This window comes from Taurulus bubalis (genome assembly GCF_910589615.1).
Source record: "Taurulus bubalis genome assembly, chromosome: 2".
Lineage (NCBI taxonomy): Eukaryota > Metazoa > Chordata > Actinopteri > Perciformes > Cottidae > Taurulus > Taurulus bubalis.
This window is the reverse complement of record NC_136590.1, coordinates 31400055-31426533: the sequence shown is the minus strand read 5'-3', so window position 1 is coordinate 31426533 and position 26479 is coordinate 31400055. Positions and strand designations below refer to the sequence as shown.

The following is a 26479-nucleotide window of genomic DNA, read 5'->3' as shown; positions in this document are numbered from 1 at the left end:
TCAGATATCTATTGATTGCAATCTATGTACTTTACTGTATATGTAAAAGATGAATGCATCTATTAGCCCTGTGCCTTAGAAACCATTTACATAGCAAGGCACACTGACAGACAGCGTTTTAAATGACAGGAAACTGCTCAGCTGGCTCTACTTTCATCACTGGAAATCCATGGGATCACTGAAGTTAAATGAGCTTATATGAATGCAATTACTGTAGATTCACAATAGAGTCTAAGTGTTCACTCTAGTCTGCAGCAAACATGTAGTATAGGTATGTGCCATCATTTGCGTTGATGCCTGATTTTCTCAATGCTTGAATATTCAAGTCGACAGCTTTGGAATCGTCCTCCTCACTCACGTGCAGTTTGAAAAGTCCCAGTTAAAGATTTAAAAAAGGATAAATCCTCTCATAATACCAGTCAGACCTTGCTGGGTTAGGAAGAGTAAATGAGTCCTGCTGGAGTCTAGATAGCCAGATAAATCCTTTAAATTCCAGCCAAATCAATCATCAACAAATGCAAAAACAACATAGCTGTGGAGAAACTTTTTTTTAAGAATTAAAAATGAGGCTAACCGGAAAATGAAATAGCCATGCCTTTCCCAGTAACACTGCATTAGATTTAAAGGCTTAAGGGGGCATGTGGAAAGGCAGAGGTGCAAACACTGTCATCACTGCTCTGAGCTTTGTTACTCCTGAACTGGGACTGAACTGGGACCCAGTGAGGAATCTGTGCAGACAACATTAGAGACTCTTATCAAACATTAGCTATAGTGTATTTTCTAAATGTCGAGAATATTCAAAACCCTGTCTTTTGTTTGTCATTAGTTCACAAGTCCAGACACACCTTCTCTCCCTGACCCTCATGTGCTCATCCAGCAAACGCACTTGTGTCGATTAAACAAAATTTGTCAGCTGCTATGTGATTAGAATATATAATATGTGTTTTCTTTATATTGCAAGTCATTGTTTACAGTTTATTTTAAGTCAATCTCTATGGCTCTATTCCCGTAAATGTATAAGACAGGGCACACACTCAAAATGCAAAGTCCCGTGAGTGTAATTGTGTGACAGAGAGAAAAAATAAGGAAAAGAGAGAAAGCAAGCGAGAGATAGAGAGAGAGAGAGAGAGAGAGAGAGAGAGAGAGAGAGAGAGAGAGAGAGAGAGAGAGAGAGAGAGAGAAACAGAGAGAGTTTATTAACAGACTACTGGATGCTAAGTTTATTTGAGGATGGAGACGACATCCCAATGAGCTTTGAGTCCGCCATGGGACTAACAACACCCTCAATGAGGTTCTTGTTGCAGTCGCCAAAGTTGGCTTCAGAAGACATTTTGGGGAAGGTGCCGCTGCCTGTCAGGTCGATCAGGTCTTCGAGAGCCCGGGTGTTGCTCACGCTGCTGTGCTGGACTTCGTTGACTGGCGAGAACGCTGGGATTGAAATCAGTTCCTCCTTTGTAGCCGGGCTGGAATATCATAATAAATAAAGCAATTACATGTAACATCTGTGTCCTCGAAGACCACGTGTGTAATGTGGTAGTACCTTTATAATAATAATAATATTATAACATGGTTACCTGATGACTCACCTGACTTCCAATGACTGCACCTCATCACAAGACCCCATTCTCTTCCCATGTAGTGGCTCCAGCTTGATGATTGGCGGTGGTAGGTGTCCCAGTGACAGGCCCGACACAGAGGGTCTAACGGGCGCCAGCTTGGATTCTCCTTTAGCAGCTGACGACACATGCAGGCTTTGCCGTTTGCTTACCTCAGCAGTTAGATGGCTTCTCTTCAAGGCACTTCCTTCAGCCTTCACTGCTCCATTCATCATACCACCCTCGACTTTAGCATCTGCTGTCGGCTTTGTATTTGTTTGCTCTGCGGCTTTAACGTGTGGTCTATGCGGCCTGTTTACATTCATCGCCACCACCCTTTCCTGCTGCTTGAGAACACAGGCGTTGGCCTCTCTGTTAAATTGGCCGCCGTGCTCTTCGCTGGTGTGTTTGGTGTCCGATCTCTTCTCAGGAACACTGTGTGTTGGTGTCGCTTCATGAGTGTGGTTTTTAACTTGCAAACTCTTCTGATTGTCCATCTGTGCTGCTGCTTCTCTCTTCACCAGGGCACTTTCCTTCATGTTGACCTGCTCTTTAACCTGAAACTCAACCTTTTTGATCGTTTGCTCATTCACCTGAGCATTAGTTTGAACAGTCTTTACTTCACCTGCGGAGAATGAAAAACATCACAGTGGGCTTCACTTTATTTGGACTGTCCATTTAAAATCAACTGGATTTAATTTGAGTCGAGCCAAGTCTATTCCAGCAGTAATATTGGAATTTAATTTGAAATCCCTTCTCTTAGTCCCACAAGGGAAAATGCATTATAACCGATCCTTATTAATTAAGGAGCAGTGGGCAGCCGAGAAGCGCCCGGGGAGCAAGTGGGGGTTCAGTGTCTTGCTCAAGGACACTTTGACACACAAACTATGGGGAGACCAGGGATCGAACCGGCTACCTTGTGGTTTCAGGACGACCACGCTACCCAACATGTCACATATTAACAGTATTACTGGACAAGCTCATGCTAAATATTGAATTTGGCTCATTTGTCAAACCAACATGAGTTGAGATTTAACACTGGACTCTCCAAATAAAGCGTGTGGCTCACATTTCGCAGAGCAGTCCCTGAATGAATCTTCCAAGGGTGTTTTCAAGAGCGCATCATTTTACAGTCAGGTCCCAGGACACTGCTCTGCTGTAAAAGGTGCCCTATCAGCACCGAGAGGAAAGTCCTTGGCTGCTGCTCCATATTACACAAAATATAGTATAACCTCCAACACATTATTTTAAATGAATGGCCCAAATAATAAACAAGTTGCTTGGTTGATGTAGACAAGGATCATAGCTGTTCATTCTTTTGCCAATGCAATAGAATTATTGCATAACAAGAAAATAACAAGAATGCTGGAAAAATATTGGCGTAAATCCTCTGCTGAGATTTCACACAAACCAACTCATAAAACGGGGATTATTGCTGTGCATGCTCTAAATAAGCCAATAAATAAATCACATCATAACCTATACATGCCCTGTTTGCATTTTTACAGCTGCAAGGCATACAGAGAGGGGTAGAGAAAGCAGGGGCAGCAAGCAAACGTAAGTATTGGCCGGGCGACTGAGTACCATACTAACCTGGTGGTGAGACAGGCTTCGTCTCCACCTGCTCCTCCTTCTGATTCAATGCAGAACAGAGACGATCAAGTCAATGTTTGTGGTAATCAGGACACAAAACCAAATGTATCACCAACAAAATAATTTAATAAAGATGATAACAACAGAAAGTCAGAGTCTTAATGAATTAAAGTTGAAAAATCACATGGTCAATCACATGGTTGAAAAATCACATGGTCAGCAGGTGCTTAAAGGCAGCGGGACTACTGTACGAGAACAGGGGGCGTCTCTTACAGTACCTTCAGGTCAGCTTCACCCTTCCTAGTTCTCTTCATGATCTCCTCAATTCGCTGCAAAACATATATTAACATTCAATCACTGCGAGAGCTTACCAGAACTAGAGTTACAAATATTTATCGTGCAACATGCAGCCAGCATGCAATGAGTGCTTTGACTGTCCTTCGGATGTTTCTTTTTAAAATTACCTTTTTTCTTAGTTGCCTCTCTTCCTCTTCTTGTTGTGCCTGTAGTTCTCTGTCTTGACGCTGACGATCTGCATCCTCCTGAGCTTGGACTTTCTGTTAAGACAGAGCACAATTTACACAAAATGCCAAAGAAACTACAAAACTCTAAATCCAATGCATACAGCAACAGGGCAAAAAGAAACGGCCTTAAATGATCTCTCACCTCTTTGTCCATCTGGCTCTGCAGCTCCTTCTCCTGCTGCTCCTTCTTTCGTTTGTCCTCTTCTTGTTTCAGCCTGTTTAGATTTTCCTCCTGTTTCCCCTTTTCCTTCAGTTGTTGAGTCTTTGCCTCCTGCTGTTGCCGCTCCTCTGTGAGTTGCTTCTTCAGCTGCTCTTCCCTGTATCGGATGGTGTTGGTACATATGCTTATTCAAAACATTCAAATATTCCAATCCCACAGACAAATCATTGCAGCGTGTTACTCATCATTTCTTCAATGAACTCACCGCTCCTCTTCCTCTTGCTCACGCTTTTTCTCTTCCAGTTCTTTCTGAGCTCGAGCCTGACGCCTACGCTCTGCCAGCAACCTGGTGGCCTCCTCTGCGTTTGTCGTGCCAGCTGCCACTTTCCCCGTAGATGCACATGGTGCTGATTCTGTTGAAAACAAAGAGAGACTGGGTAAAGATCATCCAAGTGTACTACTAAATCTTAATGCAATGTAAGGTTACAAATACTCTGCGGCCATTTTAAGGAAGTCCACCTTTTTTCTTGTCTCCATCCTGAGCGTTGCTTAGCATCTTCTTCTCTGAGAAGTCCACACTGGGAGACATGTGCTCCTTTCGGTCAGGGGACTGATTTCTTTCAGATGTGTCACCTCTGAGATGCTTATCCAAGGTTTCTGCTTGACATGGTCTGGATTTAGTGATTTCAGCATTGACCACATTCTTCACATCTTGTGAAGACGGATTTGTGCTGTTGATGTCGGTATTCTTTCTCACTGCTTTGGATTGTTCACTGTGTCTCTCCAGCGTCTTATCATCTGGCTTCCTATCATCTGGCGACAGGGTTGAACGTTGTCTTGTAGGAGAGTAATGGTACTGATGTGCATTGCTCGGAGAATGGGAACGCATTTTAGATGCCAGCCTGCACACAGATACATGTTTGGAGTTTGAAGTGTTTAATGACAGGAGAGATATGTTAAAATAATGCTGTGTGAACAAGGTAATGCTCCCTGCTGGCAGCAACGTTTGCCCACCTTTTACCTAACAAATAATCTTACTTTGAGGTAGCAGGAGATGCCAAGTGCCTGGTGACACTTGCAGGGGATTCAGATCTTCTCAAAGGGGATCCACAACCTGGAGATGCAGTTCTTCGCTCTCTGCGCAGCCGCTCTTTCTGTAAGTGTAAGTGGATTTAATGCAAAAGATCTTGCAGCTTGTATCCATTAGTGTTTGATTCCTACAGATGTTTTGTATGCATGTTAAGGTAGAGCACATATATGAGGTCTGACCTTTGGGGTATTGGGAGTGGACTGAGAGCCTCCCTGAAGTCCAGCTCTGTTGTGATCTGCAGGGTTCAGGGAGCCGCGGAAAGGTGACCTGTGAGGGCTGCATGGCGCTACATGATGACAAACACCATTCTTATCAAATCTCACAGTGACAGGGGTAATTCAGTAGCCAGGGTAGTAATTGACTGGACAGTGTGTGCTGCACCCAGCCGAAGCTTACAGACTCATGTTTTACAGCCCAAGTCAGTTGGCAGGTCTGTGGAATTTTAAGCCAGAAGGTATACATGTATATAAGGGATACAGGCATCCATGTTTCACTGAGTGAGACGATCTATCTTCTTTGGTTGAAGTTGTGCTAATCAGCTTTTGGGGTATTAAACCTGAAGGTTGTCCAGGTCAACACCCAGTCAGCATCTCTGTCCTATTGGACCAACGTGGAGGGACAGTTCTGATCTGCCAAAAAGAGGCCATTGATTTGCCAGAATTGGATTAGACCTGACTGTGGGTAGGCTATTGAACACATATTTGTCTTTTAACTGCCAATACGTTTCATCGATGCAGCCAACAGTCAGACATAATAGGGTGTATTAATACCACTGCTATATTTTAGGAATTAATCCAGAGTCTATGAGACTATACCGTCTGATGCAAGCACACACATAATAATCCCAAACTCATTTCCCAAAATAGTTTTCCTTGCCACACCAAAAACAATGACAGCAAATGAAAAACCACACACACACACAGACCTTTTTCCAACTCACAATCACAAAAGCAAAAGCCCTACACACACAACACATCGTACAACACCAGAAGCAGTCTTCTTGCCGTCTCTTTTAACTTCTCATCCATCTGTCACCATCTGTAAAGAGTAATCTCCAAAGACTGCAGACCTCTCAGTGAGATGGCTGTATCTGTGTCTATTTTTTTCTATTCTAGGTCATGTGCGATTAATCCCCCAAACCGTCTGCTCCGGGGTCAGCACCACTCAGCTTCTTTTATTTTTAAATACATGGTACCAAAACTAAAATAAAATAAATACGTCATCTACAAGCTGAAAATAATACCTCTCGTGTTTAAGATCATCATATTTTCAAGTCATTCTGATCCTTCAGCCTGTTTGTAATTACTGAGAGGTTACTAATCTGGGGAAACTAATCCGCAGTTTGACTTCTAGGGAAATTTGAAAGAGACTCATATGTACGGAACATGTGTTCTTACTTAAGCAACCATATGGGAAAACTATAGGCTGAAAGAGACAAACTAGGAAAACATGAAAAGATTCAGCCGATGCTGTTGCATATTCATATTGTCCTTTTTTCTCCTGCATGGTGGTCCATTTGCAGACATAATGCAGAGTTGTCCTCTCAAGAGAAGGAAGAATGAAAGTCCCTCCAGAACATTAAGAAGATGGAAATGTTTCCACTTGTTTTAGCCTGAAAATGAGGTTACATTATAATAAGAACAGTTTGGATACGTGCCAGTAAATGCTCCTGCACCGATAGCATGTACCTGTTAATTTGCATCACTGAAGCCGGTCTCCACAGTGTTGCTATTCCATTTTGCCACAATGACTCAAAAACAAAGCCAGCAGAGCACACACATAGCAAACATACCAGAACCTAAGTAGAGAGCACTTTGCAGAAGCACATTGTACCTCGCTTGCACAAAGGCTCCACAACGTAACATGCATGCATCACAGGGAGAACATGTTTGCCTTTGGTCCAAAAGGCAGACAAACACAAACATGGTAACGTTGGTTCAACAGGATGGGTGATATATTTGGGAGGGCAAGGGGGGCTTAACTTTACCAGATTCGCTGACAGCAGGAAGGGGGGAGGCAATGCCATGGGAAAAGGCGGAGGCAGCAGAGAAAGGGAGTGGGACATTCTCACTGTCACCTATAGGCAGCGGGCGGAGCAGAGCAGAGCAGAGAGAGCGTTATGAACAGTTTATCTGGGCAATTCCTCATCCAGCTGTCGAGACCTGGATGGGAGTTAACATACCAGCAGGGATGTTTTGATTCTTTTGTTGGTCTGATTTAAAGCTACAGTGAGTTTTGAAAATCTCTGACTGTGGTGACTCCCCGGCGGTTATCATAAATGTCACTGTGGCAGACAGTCTTGTGCACAGATCATTTCTGTATTATTATCCCACTTCCATTATTTCAATCATCCACCAAAGTTTAAAAGGTGTGATTTAGAGCTACATGGACACCAGTGCAGATATGTAACGCCATCCCGTCTCTGTGGGAAACCAGGAACACATTTCTGCTCATGCGTACTTCAGCAGCCAGGCTATCAGCAAAGATCAGGCCATGAGAAAAGGTTCTCCTTTACACATACACACCTACAGCATACATTTACATTTATACTGTGTCATGGTGTCTCACGGAAATACAGCAAAATGCAATCCCTCTGGAAAAAAAAGTACTTCCATATCCTGCTGCTTCTCACTTTCAGATCATTCACATCTTGCATCCATGCATCTTGTCTCCACAACCACATCTGTTTGCAGCTGTAAGCTCTTTTATACCTCCTCCTGCAGGGCAGCCTCTGCTCCAGCGTTTAGTCCTCTGCTCCAGCTGAAGGCTGCGCTCCAGAGAGCGTTTCATCAGGGCTTCCAGGCGCTCCTGAGCACAACACAGCAGAGCCCATCTTAATTTGAGCACTGTAATTGTGTGTGTTTTTGGGGGGAGGGGGGGTTATACACACTGCCATGGATAAGTCACATGAAGTATCTTTCCATGTATCTACCACAGACACAATCACAAATGAGAAATTAGATGGATTCATTATGATTTTTGTTGTTGTTAAATCAGCTAACCCTGTCCTCCTCGAGCTGCTGCCTCCTCTTCTCCTCCACTGCAACTCTGCGGAGCTCCTCTTTCTGCCTCTGCTCATCCAGCCGCCTCCAGCGTTCCTCCACGGTGCGTTCGTACTGCAGCCGGGCTCTGCGCTCCTTCTCCCTGATCAACTGCTCCCTAGCCACTGAAAGAGACAGGTTCCATGGACAAAAATCAGAGTTAATGTGCCAGTGTTGTTGCCGGTGTCTTTTTACTATTCGGCTGGTCGTGTAGAGTTCAGAATATATGCCACAGAAGAAATGCAAGTATAACATGTTTTACTATTTTGCAACAACAATTTCATAATTTTTTGTTCTCTTTGATCAATCTTTCTTCAAAATACTTTTCAGTGTATTTGTCATGTAACTAAACACTCACAAAATCTTTCAGTATTACCGGACATTCTCCGTGTTGTAGAGAGTTTTTATCTGTCAATACCCACCAGAGACTATCAAGTAGATAGAAACCCTTGTCATCATGAGACAACTGCTGGAGCTGCATGATTACATGACCTACTTTTGTGGACTTTTCTATGTTACTGTCTCATTGTCTCAAGTGACATACCTCATCCTATCAAAAAGCCAGTGAACTCAACTTCTACTGGCTCTCAAAGCCCTTCCACAACCAATTAAACTGTGGATAGAAAAAACGTTGCAGACAAACTGCACTGAAAAAATAATCCCAACAGGAACAGGAACTTAAAGGCATTTCAGAGCTTCACAGTTCAAACTCTTTACTCTTTATTTGCACAAGAGAAGGACATAACCTACCAAGGCTTCTCTCCCTCTCCTCGCGTCTCTCTTTGGCTAATCGCATCCTGTCGTCTGTCTTCATATAACCCTCCACAACTGAAAGACAAATAATGATGTCAGAGAACAAAAAACAAAACATTGAAAGGAGAGAAAGAAAAAGATATAACATAGACTTACTTTGTTTACCTGCATGGTTGTTATTGATGTGTGAAGGCGACGCATGCCCATTGATTTGTGGCTTCTTCTCTGTGTTAGATGGAGCTGGGATCACCATGACGGAAGGGAGAGAGAGCACAGTCAGCTTGGTCTAAAGAGGAATGACATCAGCGCCAGAGTACTGACCTGCACTGCTGCTTTGATACCAGCAGAGGGAAACATTTTGTCAGCTCTGTGTGGGGCTGCTTTCTCTGTGTTAAATGCATTGTGTTGCAAAAAGCCAAGAAGCCCTACGCCAAGGGCAAACTGCAGCAATATGCAGGAGAGGGGAGGACGCTGTCCTGGATGTGATAGTCACTCCACACATGCTGAATGCATCTAGTTATTGTTGCTGCTGTGCAGCTGACAACAGAGCAGCCTGGATTGTTGTATAGACCTACTGAGTCGACATAATGTGTTCTATGATGTTTCTAATTGTGCAATAATCCAAATAATTGTGTAGTCAGTGATTTTCTTCCAGATGAAACCAGTTGGAAGGAAAGACTGCACCGTGTGACAAAAGCTGTAGAGGATTACTCACTAGTTTTTCCAGTTCGGGCTGGAGAGCTGTGACCGTTGGTTGGAGATCTCTTGTCAGGAAGTAGAGTGATTGACGGTGGTGCCATCTTTTCACCTAATGCACAAAACAAATAGAAAAATACAAAGAGCTTTGTTCGAAACAGCAAGCTCCAATTCTCACATCAATATATCACAATGGTTGTAAATGGTTGAATATGGAAAATGAAGGATGAAGGAATGAGATCTAAATTGTAAATATTCAGAATCTGTTACTTTTATACTAATATGAAGCAGATATAGTTGAACAAATGTTGTATACAACCAGTATAGTTTAAATAAATGATTAGATATCTCTATTATGTATTGTGGATATTGGGAGTTGATAACAGTCTCCAAATAATGAAAATCAAAATCTTGGATGTGCCTCTAAATTGCCACGTGAACTACAGAAGTTTAAAATGCACTGAATCAATGTGTGACTACCGTAATCTGTCGCCTCACTTGATCCAGTGAATTTCTCGCTTTTCAGTGAGGGCTTTTATTGTATTGAAACCCAGTAGACAACACTGAGGCCCTCTTAAGGACCAGTGTGACTCCCTGAAGATGACCTGCTCCTTATGGAGATATGCAGGCTCATTCTAAGCAAAAACATGATTCTTAGTTGCAGGTGATTATGCATCAATGAAAGCGCAGTTATTTCCGCTAATAAATACCTCTAAATCCAACACACTGGCCTTTTAAGTGTGGTTTAGTTGGTGTCAGACAGAAGAGCTGTTTTTTCACCAAAACTTGTATGCTCTACTGACTTTACTTGTAATAGTTTGTACAGCTTATGAGGGGAATATCCTTCTGTTATGTCTTTATCTTATAAAGCTGTACAGATATTATTCTTCAACATTAACCTTGTTCTTGTGAAAATACAAGCTGCAGAAACAAAATACACTTCCACAGGCATGAAAGTTAAATGATTCTTTTCCCAAAGAGTTCCAACATAAAATGCCTCCAGTGGTCACCTTGCATCTGTTCTCTTCTTCAATGAAGCAGCTAATGTGGCGTAGGAAAGTATTTCCTCCTGTCTGGAATAGAATAGAGTTACTCATAATTATGCCAAATGTGCTTATCATTCTGCAGGGAGATTTCCCTTCTTTCAGGGCGTAGAGGGTAAATACATTTTGAGACAGTGACCCAGTCCTTCAACCCACAAAGTCATCCCAAAATGTTTTAATGCTCAAACAAAAAACACAGTTTAATCCATCTGTCTGTGTAATAGGCAACAAACCAGCCGTCCTCTCTCCGCCCATTTGAACCCTTTTATCCGATTGAGTTGCGTCATCACCAAAAAGCGGCTACACACATAGCCTGGTTTTGCTTTAAAGTTACTTGAATCTGTAATGCTGATATCCCCTCATGAGAAAATATGAAACTATATGACAGAAGACAGAATCATACAAAAGATCACTTTCACTCGTGATAAAAAAAAAAAAAAACGTCAGGTCTGGTGTTTTATGTTCATTTGAAAGGAAATGAAAACATGCACCTTTTAGAGCTCCTTGCATTGAAAACAACCTGCACAGTGAGACTTTAGCGAATAAACAGAAGAGTGATGCCGGATCATGACCGCACAGCCCGCATCATGCACAAAAGCAGTGGATTTGTCAATTGCGTCATTCATGAGTCTGCTTTAATCGCGTAGCAAACAACAACAACCCGATAGCATGATGATACCAAACCTAACGTTACATCAAGCTTACCTGTTATTTCACTGGACGATGTGGCTATCTTTGCCATAGCAGCTGTCACAGGAACAATACACTCCAATGAATGGACGCGCGGTCAACCAAAACAGTCCGCAGTGAAGGCAATGCAGCGCAGGTATCAGTTTCCCTCAGCGGCAGCAGCGAGACGCGAAGCCACAGCGGGCAGAAACAATCACACCATTCACCTAGATGGCCTGAAGGTCATTGCGCAGGCTGGAGATGACGGACCAGGACACGAGAGTCTTGTGTGTGAATGGAGGAGAGGGATGCAGAGGATGCAGAGGATGGAGCTGGAGAGGATGATGCGCACACAATCGAGCCCGTCCTAATACACGAGCTGTCGCTTCACGGGTGGATGGGGGAGACTTCCTCTGTGCACGCAGCTCAAACCAAATGTAGCAGGCAGGGGGGGCACACGCAGAATCAGTGCGTGCTCGCCTATAGGTCCAGTTTGCACGTGTATTAATGCAACAATTAACTGTTTCCTAACTTGATCTTATCACAATAAATAAGAAGTTAACCATCGATACCTTGAAAATAGATTCAAGTTTTGATTAGCCCCCCCTCACTTGTAGATACCTCGTAAATTGAAAACATACTGTAAATAATAACTATTATAATTATTACCATCATTGTTATTATTATTAGTACAATTGCATTTTATATTTGTGTTTTTTTTTAAAGATCAATCTGGTGGAGCCATGAATAAAAAAGCTGCATTGATCGAACAAATATTGACAGCTAAGAGTTAGCATTGCACACCATTGCACACACCATTCTGATATCATGACTTTGTGAACCATTCATTTAGATAAAGTCTCTTGTAATCACCTTTTTGAAAAGGAGCTGTTTTGATGATATCTGACCATAATAAAAGCCTTTGCAGAGGCCACAGTTGATTTGGGTCCCCGCAGGGCAGAAATTAGCTGCGGGCCCCCAAATCCTCCCCATTATTCCATCTCTCTGTACTGAGTGAATGTAATATTGTCTTTAAGTGCTCATCAACTAAAGTGCATTGCAAACTGCACATGTTAGCATTATTTTGTCTGTAGTCCAAAAAACAACTTGTAATTCTGTGTTGAAGTACATCACAGAATTACTGTGAGCCAGATAATACATAAATTTAAGAATATGCACTAAGGTGAGGTATTTACAATTAATTTGACAGGATAATAAAGCAGCTGTGACCTGAAGGCACATTTCTGAAATCTCAAATCAGGTCACAGAATCTGACACTAACATCTGTTATAATTGTGATATTCTCCCTGAGTATCTCTCTGAGCAGAATTTTCACAACCGATTATGTAGGCTCGAAAGCTCAAATAAAGTGTACTTTGCAGATCTAAGGATAACAGTTACAAGTGTTCATTTAAAATGGTCAGCTTGGGCTCCCTTCAAGACTTTTGATTTTGCCAGTCCATGGACCATATTCCCTTTCGAAAGATTTTATTGCGATAGTATGTGAACTGAGTCTGCCCCACTCAGTTCATATACTGTACTTCTTTGCCTCCCTACTTACTTTTTAAGACTCTGCTAGGGGAATGTGAATATAGAAGCTACATTTCTTTAAAAAATATATATAATTTGTTTTCTTCAGACTATACTCCCTGTATCCAAAGATGTATGCCATAAGGGAGATGTAGTGACTATTCCGTCCAGAGCGAGGAGGCAGTGCGCTGTAGGCACCTAGTCTGCCATAAAACCCACAAAGATGAAGACGAAGAAGAAGAACCGGAAGGACGTAGCCTGACAGAAGGACGTAGCCGTGTAGGGATTGTATTGAGCGAGCTCAGGAAAGATGCTGACCAATATCTCTCACGTGCTGAGGGCTTGTGCTCAGAGAAATGTGAGTATATACAATTTAAACAAGGGACGGTGTTAGCCAAGCCCTGCCCGACAGTCTCCCTCTAAGACCTCCAGCGTTTACCCCGAAAAGACTGCCCTCGCTGTGCTGACCTTGTAAGGCCGAGCGATAGCTTGTTTGGCTAACTCAGCTAAAGTCTGCACATACATATACAAACTCTACGTGATCGCTTCAGTGTTTTAGGGTAGTAAAGGTTGTGTCACGTAGTATTATTCCCATAATGCAGATTTCATGTAACGCTAGTTTAACTCCTTTGTTCTCATTATACTGTCAGGCGCGGTGTTTTCACGGTTTTATGTTGTTTTATGTGAACTGACACCAAGTAACTTGCTTTAAAAAAAGAGGCTGGTACCTTGTTTTTATTGTCATTTAAGTTAAACCTCGGATACCTTTTTAACTGTCCTGCTGAACAGAATTAGATACATTTCTTTATAAAGACTATTCGGAAATATGCAATGCGTTTAACGTTAGTACATTGTGAGAGATATAGCCCACCTGAATCAGTAGTTATGTCAGTTTAAAGCTCTTGTATTAGACATTTTACTTAATTGTCAGAAGATTAGCAGGAAAACCTTGATGATTTCCTGTCCTTACTAATTGTGTCGAAAGGTAACTATATATATATATATATATATATATATATATATATATATATATATATATATAGGGTTGACTGGCATCTGTCTGTCGAGCTCTGCGATTGTCTAATACACTATTGTCTAAGAAGTTTAATTTTTAAATATGTGTTATATTTTATGGGACTTTGCTTGTGTTTTATGTGTAGCAGTGTCTATTTATGCTCTACTGGTTACCCAAAGGTTATCTGCTGGTAGCAGATTTTAGGTCAGGGTATCAAACCTTGGTACTCTTCTGGTACCAACCAAATGTGTTATTTGCTGACTGAAGTACTGAATGCTGCCATCTGTCTGGTCAGGCTCATAATCTGATCTGTCATAAAGGTGCTGATAATTTATATTTAAAGTTCCACTACAGCTGCTTGTTTTCAGTACATGTATTAATATATATATATGTATATTAACTTATTTTGTGAAATGGGAAAAACATTTTTGCAGAAAAACATGTTCATATATTCTAAAGTAAGAAATAGAGTATTGTTTTATGTTAATACTGAAACTCAGGTGTCGTATTGAAAATGTTAAAACCTTTTGTTTAAACGAATAATAAAACTCCTTTTTCCCACTGCAGGGAGCTGCAGCGGTCGTGTCAGCACGCACATATGCTGACTTCACAACCGAGGCTAGCTTTGAAATAAAGGTACGCTTTAAACACCTAGTTTTTTTCTTCTGCTAAACTGATCAATACACATGGCCGGTTGTGCGTTTTATGGGTATTTTCTTCCCTCCTAGAAATGTGACATCCACAAGCTGGATGAGGCTCCGGCCACTCAGGTGGTTATGACTCGGGATGAGGGTCTGAAGTACTACCGCATCATGCAGACCATCAGGCGTATGGAGCTGAAAGCAGATCAGCTGTATAAGCAGAAGATCATCAGAGGATTCTGCCACTTGTATGACGGCCAGGTTGGATTGCATTATAATTGTTCCTAAACTAGATGCAGTGAAAATATAGTCCCTAGTAATTATTTGTTTGCTGCTCTGGGAAGAATAAAAAAGGTCTTTTTTATAAATGCAATCGGATATCATGTATTTTAAAACCGACGTTTAGTATTCTGTAAAATGATTTCAAAATATGAATGTAAGAAATTGTTTTAATCTATCCCAATTTTCTCAGTGTTTTTTGTTTGGTTTCTGCTTGTAGGAAGCCTGTGCAGTTGGTATCGAAGCAGGAATTAATTTGACAGACCACCTGATCACTGCTTACCGCGCTCACGGCTACACTTACACCAGAGGAGGGACTGTGAAGGAGATCATGGCTGAGCTCACTGGTCAGTCTGCAATGCTGAGGCATTGACATTCATAGAGGATTTCAAGCTCCAATCACTGTTGATTTTGAGACATTTTTGTTTTGAATTTACAGGCAGAAGAAGCGGAATTGCGAAGGGCAAAGGAGGCTCTATGCACATGTACACTAAAAACTTCTACGGGGGAAATGGAATTGTTGGAGCTCAGGTATGTCACAGAAATGGGACGCTGGTGCTCAGAAAAAAATGCTGTGTTGACACAGGCCCTTATACATTAAGATTTATATCATGTAACCTTGGACATCTCTGGATTCTTCGCAGGTTCCTCTGGGTGCTGGTGTGGCTCTGGCCTGCAAGTATCAGGGCAAGAATGAGCTGTCTGTCAGTCTCTATGGTGACGGCGCTGCCAACCAGGTATAGAACAGAGTTTTAGTCTCGCTATGTTTAATTACCCCCTCAATAGCCCTCGATAGCAGCTTCTTTCAATAGTAGAAGACAGTCTTTCTTCAAAAAATTGGATTAGCAAGTTTATTGATGAATCCAATACATTGAAATTAAGTTCACACATTTATCTGTTTCTCTTCCTTTTTGATTAAAAAGTTTGTCATAAAGAGTGAAATGGTACAACTCTCCAAAAAGATAAAATAAAACACTTCCTAAGCTGTCTGTATAAACAGATTTGTAGAAGATCTACTTTGCTGTATATTTCTAATGTAAACTCAATAATGTCAACAAAAGAAATTAACAAAGACATACTTTGTGTATTTCATAGGGTCAGATTTTTGAAACCTACAATATGGCAGCACTTTGGAAGCTGCCCGCCATCTTCATCTGTGAGAACAACCGATATGGCATGGGCACGCCAGTGGAGAGATCTGCAGCCAGCACAGACTACTACAAGAGAGGAGACTACATTCCTGGTCTCCGGGTACTGTTTTTCTCTTTATATGTTTTCCCGCATTCATAAAACCGACAACATAATTAGTTTGTTATTTATATGCTTTTGCACAGCCAGGTATGTTTGTCAATTTGAGATATATTGTAAGATATCTGGTGAGAACAAATGTCCGCAACTTCATAAACGACACTGTGCCCTTTGTACACGCACTATTTTATTTTTAAAAAAAAAAACGTTTTTGTGTGTAGGTGGATGGGATGGATGTTCTGTGTGTTCGGGAAGCAACCAAGTTTGCAGCGGATCACTGCCGAGCTGGGAAAGTGAGTTAAAAACATTATTATTTTTATTATTAAGCAGTAAACTAGATCGTCAGTTATTTTTGTCCTACCTTTCATCAGGGTCCCATTCTCATGGAGCTTCAGACCTACCGCTATCATGGACACAGTATGAGTGATCCTGGTGTCAGGTAAATGATCCCCTTTTGTAATTTGGTATTTGTTTAAATATAGGTATTTGCTGTAACTAATTACTATACGTATAATATTTTTATAACACTTTTTTAAAATTCATTAATAATTTTATTTATTTATTGATGATAATCTGACCTTCCAATTTTAGCTTCACTGTGCTGCTGCCCCTTGCTTCTGCCACTGTCCCACCATAGTCTTCATGTACCCTCCCTCCCGCTGTAGTGGACTTGCAATACCCAGATTGTCAAGTGATGATGTTGTAGCACTTGCATTTGGCGTCAGCCCTGAAAAGAATTGTTGTATTAGTGCATCCCCACAACATCCCTGCACCAATCTCTCCCCTCAGCTACCGCACGCGTGAGGAGATCCAGGAGGTCCGTGGTAAGAGTGACCCCATCTCCTTGCTGAAGGACCGCATGCTCAGCAACAACATGGCCAGCGTGGAGGAGCTCAAGGTAACACATCTGTCTGTTAAATATTTAAAAGAAAATGCTGCTAGAGCAAGTTGTCCACTAAAGAGTTGACATGTCTGTATCATCCTTAGTGATTTAAAAAAATATGTTTTCCTTTTTATATTGTGTAACGTTTTTAATCCAAGAGTGTTTCGATTTGTATTCAACAAGATTGTTGGTTGGAATAATTCCAAAAATGTATTAAAAAGACGAGAGAAGCATATTTTATTGTGACTCCGTTAGTAAACGTTTTGAAGTAGAGTCAGGTCTGTATTAATTGAACAGTACACCTGCTTAACCACATTTCCTTCGCTGTTCCTTCGCTGTTCACTAAAAGTCAAGCAGCAAATAACTATAATCTTCTAAATGTGTCTGCAGGAGATCGATGTGTCGGTGAGGAAGGAAATTGAAGATGCTGCTCAGTTTGCCACCACGGATCCTGAACCCCCACTGGAAGAATTGTGCAACCATATTTTTAAAAACGATCCACCCATGGATGTGCGCAGCACGAACCCGTGGATCAAGCTGAAGTCTGTTAGCTAAAGTTTTATCACCCATTTTTCATCACGTCATTCACCCAGCAACATATTAAACACCCTTTTCTTCACGTGTATACACGCACATCATACAATGTCCCATAAACTCGTGCCTCGGACCCAGAGCTTGAACCATCAACAAGTACATTTATTTCAATGCTGTACAGTTTAACAGTCGATAAAACAAAGACACTAAACTGGATAATCTTCAAAAGGTTTCAGTGTACAAAACAACCTAAAGTTAGTTTCTTTGTCAGTGTTCCATAGTCTTATGACATTATGTCCCCTATTTATTTATAGTTTTAGTAAAAATATTAAGGTATTTGCCAACTTGCCACATTGTATAGCTTTCGTTTTATGTATATTAATTACAATCACCATCCCTGAGAGTGAGTGGATTATTTAAAGTCTTCACTCATGTATGACGTACATGCACCAAAATATATGAATTAATACCTGTGAATAATTATTTTTAATTGAGAGGGAAGCTCAATAAATGACTTAAGCTATTTTAAGGAATATCGAGGTCTCTTAAAATTAAGCATCAAGTCAGAAAGTGAATATATTTAGTAGATTCTAAATGTGCTTGTTTGATAGTTTTCTCTGGTCACGTTTGAGGTGTAGTGAAGCAAATGCCCATCCATCACTGTTAATCTCATAAAGAGACTGACCTGTACAATTGGCTTTGTACTCGTTATACTGAAGTGTACATGATAAATCATTCAGTTTGAGTTTACTAGTTCTTGTCTTTATTTTATTCAACCCCTTGTTACAAAGACCAATGTTACTATCAACTTTCTCAATATGTCTCCATATATTTATCTTTCAAAATACTGTATGCAAGAGAGGGTAGTGAATACAGAGGTAAAGGTTTTTAATATTTTAATTTGTCTTGCCAAACCAAACGTGCCTGGCAGATCTCGTGTTTAGATGTGTCTTCGCGTGTTCGTCACACTCCAAGCCGAGCAGCTGACTCCATGCATCTGAAAGTCAGATGGTGTTCACATTGTGTTCATGACACAAACATAAACCGCTCATTTTCATACACTCTGGGAAGATCGTATTCATTTTCTGATGTACATGTGTGTAAATAGTCACGCTCGCGTTACCACAGGCTGAAACCTCTATGGCCTGCAAAAAATGATGAACGTAAACATGGTGGCTTTTAGTCCGACTGCGTTCATGGGAGTAGTTTCATTGTTCACATCAAGTTTCTAAATCAAAGAGATGTTTGGTTCAGTAGCTTTGTGGGCTACATTAACGTCTTGCTCTATTTTACCACATCAGTCGTGGTACATTATTGGCTCAAATGTATAGGGATACATAGTCATTTTTTATTTCAGTCTCTTTTTTTCTTGTCAAGTACTTGAAAACATTGTTAAAAGAAAAATGACTGTGCTGACAGTTCGGGTAGCAAAATAAAAACCTTCATATCAACACTGCTAACAGCAAGCTGCTGTGTTCCTTAGTCAATAGTATTCTTAAACATTGCAAAAATGCTTTAAACCTTTAAAGGGAAGCAGAAGGGAAGGGTATTTTCTTTGTAATGTGAAAATGATTTCGTCAAATAAGAAGATGGACTAAAATGTTTAATGTCAGTACTTGTCTTCGTACAACTGAAAATACCACAGTGGGAGTATTTGTTGAAGGAAACTGTTACATCGACGCAGGCAAACACTCCATTGAAACATTGGTCTTATCTGTGTCCCTGTAATAAACCGACTGTAAGATACTGCGTTGTTGTACTCTTCTTTGCCTGTATGTATGTTGGGTAAATTGTCCCTTTCTTTGACCGGCCATGACCTACTGATGTAAATGTGTTAGTGACCAACATGTAACCTGGTGGACCCAATAGCCCTGTTGCTCAGTTTTACAGCAAGGTACCTCTATTAATATATTGTCATTTATATAATCAGAATCAGCGTTAAGTGTGTACACATACAATGAATATGATGTATCTAAATGCACAGATAATAGACATACGGCTAAAAACGGGCAACAACGCCGAACCATCATTTGTCTATAAACCATGTGAGACATCTTCGAAATGTGAGAGTAGCTGTGCTCTCCATGTTTCAGTCTTATACAATAACTACAACAACAATAATTTAGTCAGGGGGCGAAAACTTTGACAGCAGGTTAGCACAAAACAGGTTAGATGTTGAATGAGTATGACAGTAACAGTGATGATATAGTAATGAAGGTAAAAATGGGATGCACCAGTAAGAATAAACTTATCTTTATTTTTTAATTGTCATTATTTATTTCCTCCTGATCAACACGAGGCAATAAATACACTCACTCTTCCTTGTGGGAATGTTTGTTTCTAAAATGACACAATATAACAAGTAAATACATGATGTATAAAACTACGTTGCAAATGAATCATGAACATTAAATACCATTCATTGTATTGTACAATTAAAAGCCCACTTGAAATTATTCAGGTAAGGTTAGGAAAACAAATAAAATAAAGTAGGTCATCAACTACATGAGCCTTAAATATATAGAATCTACGGGCGTTTACTGATGGGTTTAATATTAATATACAGTCATAAGAATACATATACAATATAGACATGGAGTGAAGATAATCAATAATACGATTTCAGATTAAACTAGATAAAGAAATACTTAGAGAAAGCAAGAACAGTAATGTCAAACCACTTAAAGTTTGTGATGAATGTCAAGAATTCAAAAGTAAAGGACGGCTTAGTGTAAATATGGCCAGGGAGTTGTATTTTATGCTCCATTTAATTAGCTCCAGGAGATGGCGGTAATGCAACAATCAGCTGGCGAGCTGCTGCAAAACCTGCATCAAGAAGAAGAAGAGAAAGAAGAGGAGGAGGAGGAGGAAGAAGGTTGATTAAATTCTGCCAAAAGGCTGAAACACATACCATTCAGTGGCCAGTGGTTGCAACGACGCGATGGAGTCTCTCTTGCACACTAATATAAAGAAGCAGCTCTTCCGTGCGCTCTGCGCCGCTCTCCTCCTCCTCGCCACATCTGCAGAGGAAGGCGCAAATGTGAAAAACTCCCAGTGTCACAACTACGCGGGAGGACACGTCTATCCTGGAGAGGCTTTCCGCGTGCCCGTGTCCGACCATTCCCTGCACCTCAGCAAAGCCAAGAGTGAGTGTGTCTCCTGAGTTCATCCAGAGGTGCAAAGTTCGTGTTTGCATCATGAAAGTGCGCAGTGATATTGTTTGTTTTTTTTCCCTGACAAAGACAGCAGCAGCTGCAGCGTGGTGATCCGTCCTGCTGTCAGGACAATATAACTTATTGCGCTCGTATTTGATTGTCTGTGTCTTATTGTGTATTTCTTAGTTGACAGCTGTAAGATGTTAATGTCACTCAGAAAGGAGGCCTGACTTGTCAGGAGAGTTTTTTTAGGACACGTCATTCTATAAAATGTATTGGGATTGCGTCTCCTTCCGCCCCTTTAACACATGATCAACACTGCTGATTACTTTGAAAACCATCAGACACGTCCATAAAACTCACGTGCAAATGTATGAGTCTATATGAAATGCAGTCTTGTAAGTAAATGCAACTGTTTCAGTTAGTCATTATATTCATGCCAACAGATGCACTTGTTCACTTGCTTTATGTTGCCCATTGCAATGTTGCATATGCAATGTGATTGGACTGGCATGTACAACCGAATAGAGAAAACATGTAACCTCAGAGAAAACAGAAATATTTCAAATATAGACATGAGAAAAAAAACAAAGCGCAAAAGTGTGTTATACTGAGCCATATTGGGCATAACAATGCAGATCAAAATTCAAACCTGAGGGAGAGCAACAGAGGAGGATCCATCTCAAATGTGAATACAAACAAATATAGAGGTAAAGTTAAACATTTAAAGTAATATAAAGACAATCATTTCAGTTTCGATATGTACACTTAAAATACTTATGGGTTGAATACTTATATTAGACTTAGATCGACATGTTTAAAAGTGCACAAATACTGAAGATTATCAGTCTTAACACTACTGTAATCTTCCATTTTTCCTGAAAAAAAAAAACATTGCAGCATCAAAACACACAATTACAGTAATAATTCCTGGTTTTATTAATCCATGTATTTTTTTTTTCCTACCTAAGTTTCAAAGCCTGCGCCACACTGGGAAGGAACAGCCGTCATTAATGGCGAATTCAAGGAGACGAAGCTGTCGGACTACAAGGGCAAATATCTCGTCTTCTTCTTCTATCCTCTGGACTTGTGAGTAACTTCTGAGAAGCGCATGACATAATCACTTAATTTATGTTGTTGCACAACAGAGCCCTCCTCATGTAAATGTGTGTTTGTTCTTTCTTTTGCAGCACATTTGTCTGCCCCACCGAGATCATTGCATTCAGTGATCGCATGCATGAGTTTCAAGCCATCAATGCAGAGGTGGTCGCCTGCTCTGTCGACTCCCAGTTCACCCACCTTGCCTGGTAAGGTTGTGTCCCCATTACACCCGCAAGATGCACTCAGACAAAACCTAATAACAACACCAGACGTTCTGAAGTAGACTGACTTAAGTCGAATAATGATCTAAATACTTTGGAATTTCAATAAATACATTTTAGGGGTTCAAGATGATGTTAAGGCGTGACTCATTTATCTAAATTGTACACTCACAACAGCTTTATTTTTCTTGTCATTAACAGGATCAATACACCCAGAAAGCAGGGTGGACTTGGAAAAATGAGAATACCTCTGTTATCTGACCTCACTCACCAGATCGCAAAAGACTATGGAGTCTACCTGGAGGACCAGGGACACACACTGAGGTACGGTTCCACATTTGCTGTTATTGCCGTTATCTACGTTTTATAGGCAACAAAAGTTGATAGGTTATCGGTATGAAACACTTAAAAATGTATATGAATGACATTTGATGCTTCTACAATGTGCTCCATAACTCACTAGTCATAAGTCACTCACGCTTATCTGTCCGTCTGTCTTTTAGAGGACTCTTCATCATTGATGACAAAGGCACCTTGAGGCAGATCACCATGAACGATCTTCCGGTGGGAAGATCCGTGGATGAGACTCTGCGGCTCGTGCAGGCCTTCCAGTACACGGACAAACATGGAGAAGGTAAAAGGAGCTCATTTAAACAGCAGTAACATGAATAGCTGTTTTTCAATGTATATCATTGATTCTGTGAGCTATTTTACTTGTGGTGACTGCAATTGGTTAATTTTCTTACAGTTTGTCCAGCCGGATGGAAGCCAGGCAGTGACACAGTGAGTATATCTGACTGATTTGGATCCTTGGTCTTTAACTAGTGTTGTTCAAAGACAAATCTCCGATCAAGAACCGTGTATTTACAAATCCGTCTCTTTGTGTCCAGCTTACAAATAGTGTATTTTTTGGCAAAAAGCATTTACACAGAGAAACGCCCTGCCACTGGGAGCGTTGCCTGACTATTTAGTTTGTGGCCTCACAAGAAGTTTTTTGTTGTGAAGTGCAGAACAAACTAATATTTGGGAAACACGTGGAAAGCGGGGCTAGTTTGTTGTCAGGGATCTGCATTAGTCACAGCCTGATACAGAGAATACACAAAGTATATTTCTCATTGTGCAGTAATTTAATTAATTCTCTCCCACAGATCATTCCCGACCCTTCAGGCAAGCTGAAGTATTTTGATAAACTGAACTGATCTGCGTTCCTGTCGTCAAAGTCTGTGAAATCCATCACTTATTGAAAGTACAAATAAAATGTGTTTTCATAAAATGCTGTCTACTCTGCTAGTTTCATTTGACCAGGTAACTGGCAGTTTTAAGATCAGTTTATGCTTTTAGATTTTTTTCATTTCTGCAGAACGTTTCAAAGGCACAGGCTCTGTCAGTTAGGACAACTCAAAAGATTAAATACATGATAAAACAACCATCACTTTACTGCTTTGTTATAAACAAAGGGAATGAAACGTATCAAACGGTGCCTGTGGGGAACATTAACTGAAAATGTAGCTGACTAATGACTGGGAGAAACTCTGGAGAAAATAACATAATGTGGTATTTTGCAAAGTTAAAGAAAAGTTGTGGAGTTTGTATAATTTCTAGATGTTCACTAAGTTCAGAACACTAATTTGAGGCCTTGCAACTGAAATATCATGTTTGTGAGGGAGTATTATGGTTTGTACATAGTAGCAGACAAACAATTGCATAAAGCCTGATATTGACAAACTAGACACTAAGTCTATTCGTTGTCCCTAAAAGACATGCTGTCATTTGATCACCCCAAACAGTCACCATAATATAATTTTATGGGAAGCTAACACATTTTTAATTCTGATTATGTGTCCATCCAAAGGGCACTGAGCCGACTGGAGTATCAACACAAAGTCTCAAAACATTTGACTTTCAGATGCTTTCCTCATTAATCATCACACCAAAGATGTCGCCACATCACAGCTTGTCTCTGAGCGACCATACAGAGTTAATCTGTCACATACTTATACCCGTCTGGCGATAACCTAAAATGTCCCAACTCATTTTCATTTTTATTGGAGGCACAATTTATTAGCAATACAATATAATAATGGGACCATCAATAGATCAATAATGTGTTTCTGTATATTTGACTGTTTGGCAACAGAATAATTCTATTGTTAAATGCTTATATTCCCCTCTTACTTTTTCATAATGAATTATGTTTTATTGATCTCTAGAGACTTTTTTTTTTTTAATCCTTGTCTGGTATATATTTACCTATTAAACAACATACAAATTAAGCATAGTGATGAACAGAAAGATAAGCTCACAAAAAGAAAATAAACTGCTTGATCAAATATTGGCTATTGAACTTGTCCTACACCAGGGATGTATCAAAGTAAAGTCACTGAAGCTGCTGTACCACTGGTGTGACACAGCCAATGTAGCTCTAGACGATTTTAAACTACTTAGGAGCGAATGACGAAACAAATCTTTTATTTAGAGGATAAGTAAGCAAAGGTAAAAGGAGAATATGACCAGTTCTATAATACGGAAAGCTGAAACCAACAATGTCTCCAATATGAAGCAACTCTTACAGGTAAGCCACATTTTAAAGCCTAATATTTTACCAAGATACATTTTTTTTTAAATAAGAGAATCCTTTATTAGTCCAACAGTGGGGATATTTTGCAATTTTCAACAGGAGAAGGGGATAGTGGACATTAATAATGATAGTGCACACGAATGAATAATTTGCCTGTTTTGGGCATGTGTGTTTTATATGGAGCAATGTTGATTGTGCAGTCTTACAGCATGAGGAAGGAAGGACCTGCGGTATCTCTCCTTCCCACACTGCCAGTGAAGGACATCCCAGGACACAGCTGGCCTTAACCAGCCTGTTGAGTCTCTTCCTGCCAGCAGTCGACATGCTGCTGCCCCACTAGACCACTCCATAGAAGATGGCTGATGCCACCAGAGCCGAAAAAGGACTTGAGGCCTGTATTGGTAAAATTATATAAAGATTTGTGAAAAGCCACAACGTTTTTGTTTAGCAATCATATGTTGTATTGCCCTTACCAATGAATCCATACTTATAATATAAGTAATAACTTCCAAATTAAGAGGAGCCTTGGAATGAACCTTTGGTTGTAGTATTACAAATACCATATCATCATGTGCCAAAACATAAAAACATAAATACAAGCAAAAATCCTGTATTGAATGTGTTTTTTTATAAAGTAAGTATTATCAGCTAAATATATTTAAAACACCACAATTAAAAGTACTTATTGTGCAGCAGAATTGTCCCTCGTAGTGCTATTAATTATATATAGTGATATTTTATTAGTACTTCTTTTAACTGGGGATTAATTTGAACTATTCCCATACTGTTTAATGTTTAATTTTAAACTAATGTGTTAGAGGCGGATACAAACTGTGTATGCAATAGCCTATATTCATTTGTAAATAAACTGTCAGATAAATGTAGTTAAGTCAAAATGGAATCTTATCTCTATTAAAGTCATTAATTTGTAATTTCATGTATTTTTTACTAAATAATAATAATTCCAAAACTATTTCTTATTTTTGAGCAGGAGGTTGAGGTTGTTTGTGTGAAACAATTGGGTTTTAAACTACTGAAACGGATACTATGACATGGTGGAAAACTAGTCAGCGGTTTGTTTAAATGTTGGATGCTCTCCGTCTGGATGTCATAGTTTAATCACTTTTTATTATCCACCTCCTTAGCAGCACTAACCGAAGCAGTCCTCAACCCATCACGAGCGAAAGCAACCTCGGGGCATAAACTAATTAAAATGAACACTACAGTGCACGTTTTGACAAACCCCGCTTGACCAGCCGTCCTCAGATTATGGCCTGTTTGGTGCCTGCCGGTGTGATTTCCACCACAACCCTTCCGCATTTTCCTGCTGCTATCGGGCTGTGACGTGTGCTGACGGCGGCCTCGGAGCTGGAGGAGCGGGGGGCTGTAGCATGACAAGATCTGGCTCCAGACGTCCTGCTTTGCTTTCAGCGTAGCTCCAGAAACAACCCATAACCCCTCCTTCTCTGATTCTCTCCGGCCCGCCCAAATAACACAAAATTCCCGACTGAATCCAGCCCGAGTCTGGGGGAACCAGGCGGCCCGGGAAGCCGAGGTGCGGACGGAGGCCATCCCTGCAGCATACATCTGGTACGCGGGTTATTTGTTTGCTCCTGGGGCTCCCGTTTGCAGAGTTATGTTTGCATGTGTGCGTGTTCGCGTCTCTTTTGTTTTTGCATGCATGTGGTATTTTTAATTTATTTCTTCATTGTCACCGAGAGGCCGCAAAGGGTTGGGCCTTTTCTTCTCAGGCCCGGGCCTTAACAGAGGCCGTAATTGGTGAAGGCCTATCCGGTTAGCTAGTCCGCCCGCTTTAAAAGAGCGCAGCTTTGCAGCCGCCAGACGTCGTTGGGTAACGTTATTTTTTTACATTTTATTTCACCATCAATGCGCGTTACAACCTCCAGAAGAAGCGCAATTATCACTCCTCATCGCCAAGGATTGTTTTCAATCGGTGTTAAAATTAGCATTCGTCCAGACATCAAGCTAACAAAATGGCGGACGCTAGCGGCCGTCTAATGAAAATCTGTTGTGGAAAACGAGTGTGTGTGTGTGTGTGTGTGTGTGTGTGTGTGTGTGTGTGTGTGTGTGTGTGTGTGTGTGTGTGTGTGTGTGTGTGTGTGTGTGTGT

At 40.6% G+C, this 26479-nt stretch overlaps 3 protein-coding genes across 3 annotated transcripts; 2 read left to right on the top strand and 1 right to left on the bottom strand.

The window, feature by feature from the left end:
• Positions 1-1204: 1204 nt before the first annotated feature.
• On the bottom strand, positions 1205-11237 carry map7d2a (MAP7 domain containing 2a; the record flags this gene model as incomplete). Its single annotated transcript, XM_079237823.1, has 17 exons — positions 1205-1463; positions 1587-2220; positions 3189-3228; positions 3467-3517; positions 3653-3745; positions 3855-4029; positions 4138-4285; positions 4392-4774; positions 4911-5026; positions 5142-5248; positions 6950-7039; positions 7674-7770; positions 7965-8128; positions 8754-8831; positions 8913-8996; positions 9472-9564; positions 11201-11237. 17 exons carry the CDS (start codon positions 11235-11237, stop codon positions 1205-1207), a joined length of 2649 nt encoding a protein of 882 aa, XP_079093949.1.
• A 1720-nt stretch (positions 11238-12957) lies between these two features.
• On the top strand, positions 12958-19040 carry pdha1a (pyruvate dehydrogenase E1 subunit alpha 1a). Its single transcript, XM_079234772.1, has 11 exons — positions 12958-13052; positions 14277-14345; positions 14438-14611; positions 14850-14976; positions 15069-15160; positions 15274-15366; positions 15725-15880; positions 16099-16170; positions 16249-16316; positions 16667-16775; positions 17151-19040. The coding sequence occupies exons 1-11, from the start codon at positions 13005-13007 to the stop codon at positions 17313-17315; spliced, it is 1173 nt and encodes a 390-aa protein (XP_079090898.1). The 5' UTR covers positions 12958-13004; the 3' UTR covers positions 17316-19040.
• A 1118-nt stretch (positions 19041-20158) lies between these two features.
• Positions 20159-23039, top strand: prdx4 (peroxiredoxin 4). Its single transcript, XM_079214281.1, has 7 exons — positions 20159-20440; positions 21421-21538; positions 21640-21756; positions 21973-22095; positions 22275-22405; positions 22520-22554; positions 22920-23039. Exons 1-7 carry the CDS (start codon positions 20236-20238, stop codon positions 22968-22970), a joined length of 780 nt encoding a protein of 259 aa, XP_079070407.1. The 5' UTR covers positions 20159-20235; the 3' UTR covers positions 22971-23039.
• Positions 23040-26479: the final 3440 nt, after the last annotated feature.